The sequence below is a fragment of the Belonocnema kinseyi genome, chromosome 7 (assembly GCF_010883055.1).
Source record: "Belonocnema kinseyi isolate 2016_QV_RU_SX_M_011 chromosome 7, B_treatae_v1, whole genome shotgun sequence".
NCBI lineage: Eukaryota > Metazoa > Arthropoda > Insecta > Hymenoptera > Cynipidae > Belonocnema > Belonocnema kinseyi.
This window is the reverse complement of record NC_046663.1, coordinates 90,769,827-90,771,307: the sequence shown is the minus strand read 5'-3', so window position 1 is coordinate 90,771,307 and position 1,481 is coordinate 90,769,827. Positions and strand designations below refer to the sequence as shown.

At 33.0% G+C, this 1,481-nt stretch overlaps 1 protein-coding gene across 2 annotated transcripts in view; it reads left to right on the top strand.

Annotated features, from left to right (window-relative positions):
• Positions 1-381: 381 nt before the first annotated feature.
• LOC117175802 overlaps positions 382-1,481 on the top strand; it is a 39,689-nt gene continuing 38,589 nt past the window's right edge. For both annotated transcript variants that reach the window (XM_033365552.1, XM_033365551.1), the window contains exon 1: positions 382-649. In XM_033365552.1, the coding sequence (XP_033221443.1) occupies positions 644-649 (6 nt within the window). In that variant the 5' untranslated portion in view covers positions 382-643. The remainder of the gene's footprint in view (positions 650-1,481) is intronic.

Sequence of the window (1,481 nt, the reverse complement as noted above, 5' to 3'; positions counted from 1 at the left end):
TTAACTACATTTCGAATGTAAGTAAAAAAGTAACGATTTTTATAGTTACTGTTGCTGAAAAAATGCAACTGTAATAATGAATTGGTAACTATAGTTACCAATTCGTTACTCATTTACACAAGTAGCTCCGTTACCACTATTGTAACAAAACAAAAAAAATAACTAGTTACAAGCTATCTCTGACAATTAGGTAATGAGGAAATTAATTAAACTAGACCATCCTGATAAAAATATCACTTTTGGCCAATCGAAGGAGAGGCTTTCTCCTAGATCACGCTTGGTGGTGTCTGTTGGCATGACACGCTATACGATTTGGTGGGGGGTCCTATATAGGCCCAACACACTGAGCAGGGCCTTTCAATCTAACTCAGTACCAAGTCCCCGTCACATGCACCTCCACAAGGGTGTTATATCGCGCGCAAAAATTAAAAAATTACAGATTCCGGTCCATCTTCACGCGTTTCCGGTTCCTCTTCACGCGGTTCCGGTGAGAATTTAATCTCTAAGGTCAGACTTTTCGATGGACATGGATGGTCAGTGGTGTAAAGTGCTACAGTGGAATTAGTAGATTTAATATTTAGAGTCGGGGGAAAAACAAGGAAGTGAATTTACTTCCTGTAGGATCAAGTATCAGTTATCTGACATGATGGTGAGTCGCTAATTGGTAAAAAAGTGTTTTTTACTCTAAGAGAAATGTTTAGATCTAGATGAACAAATTTTCAGTCAGAATAAAATTTAATGTTAATACATAATAGCGTAATCGTTACTTATTTTCTAAAGAGAAGCAAAAATATTTAGATAAAGATAAAACTTTTATCAACTTAATTATTTATTAGTATTGAAATTAATCATATGGATCTTTCAATAAAAAATGAGAGTTAGTTTAATTGTATGAAAAGGATTAATGTTGAATATCAATTAGCTAATCAACAATATTAGATGAATTAATGATTATTCCATCTAATTTCTGGGATTATTTAAAAGGCACTTTACTAATGTAATTATTTTCCAAGTGAATTAAGTGGAATAAAGATAATAATGAATGTAATTTGAATGCAGAGATTTCAATTAAAGAGAGAAATCATCGAGTAGGGCAAGTTGCACTTTGCTAGAAATGAAATGCGGGTCAGTATGTGAACAACTTTGCCTCTTATGTACGTCCGGAGAGGTCGGCAACCCCTCTGTCATCTTCCGGGTCCAGACTTTCCTATTTTTTATTTACGATTTACTTGGTCGATCGAGAAATTTCACGGACTAAAGTGTCACTTTTGAGCCAGTTTTCCGCAATCAACTAAAATTGTATCATACTCAAGATAATTAACGCATTTCATCTGTATAAAGTGGACGTAAATAAATTATGAGTTTCGAAAAAGAAAAATGATATGGTTTAATGCCAAAAATTTAACCATTTTATACAATATGATTTTCGAAAACAAACGAAAATTTCCAAATTGTCTAAAATATATTTTTTAAATTAAAGG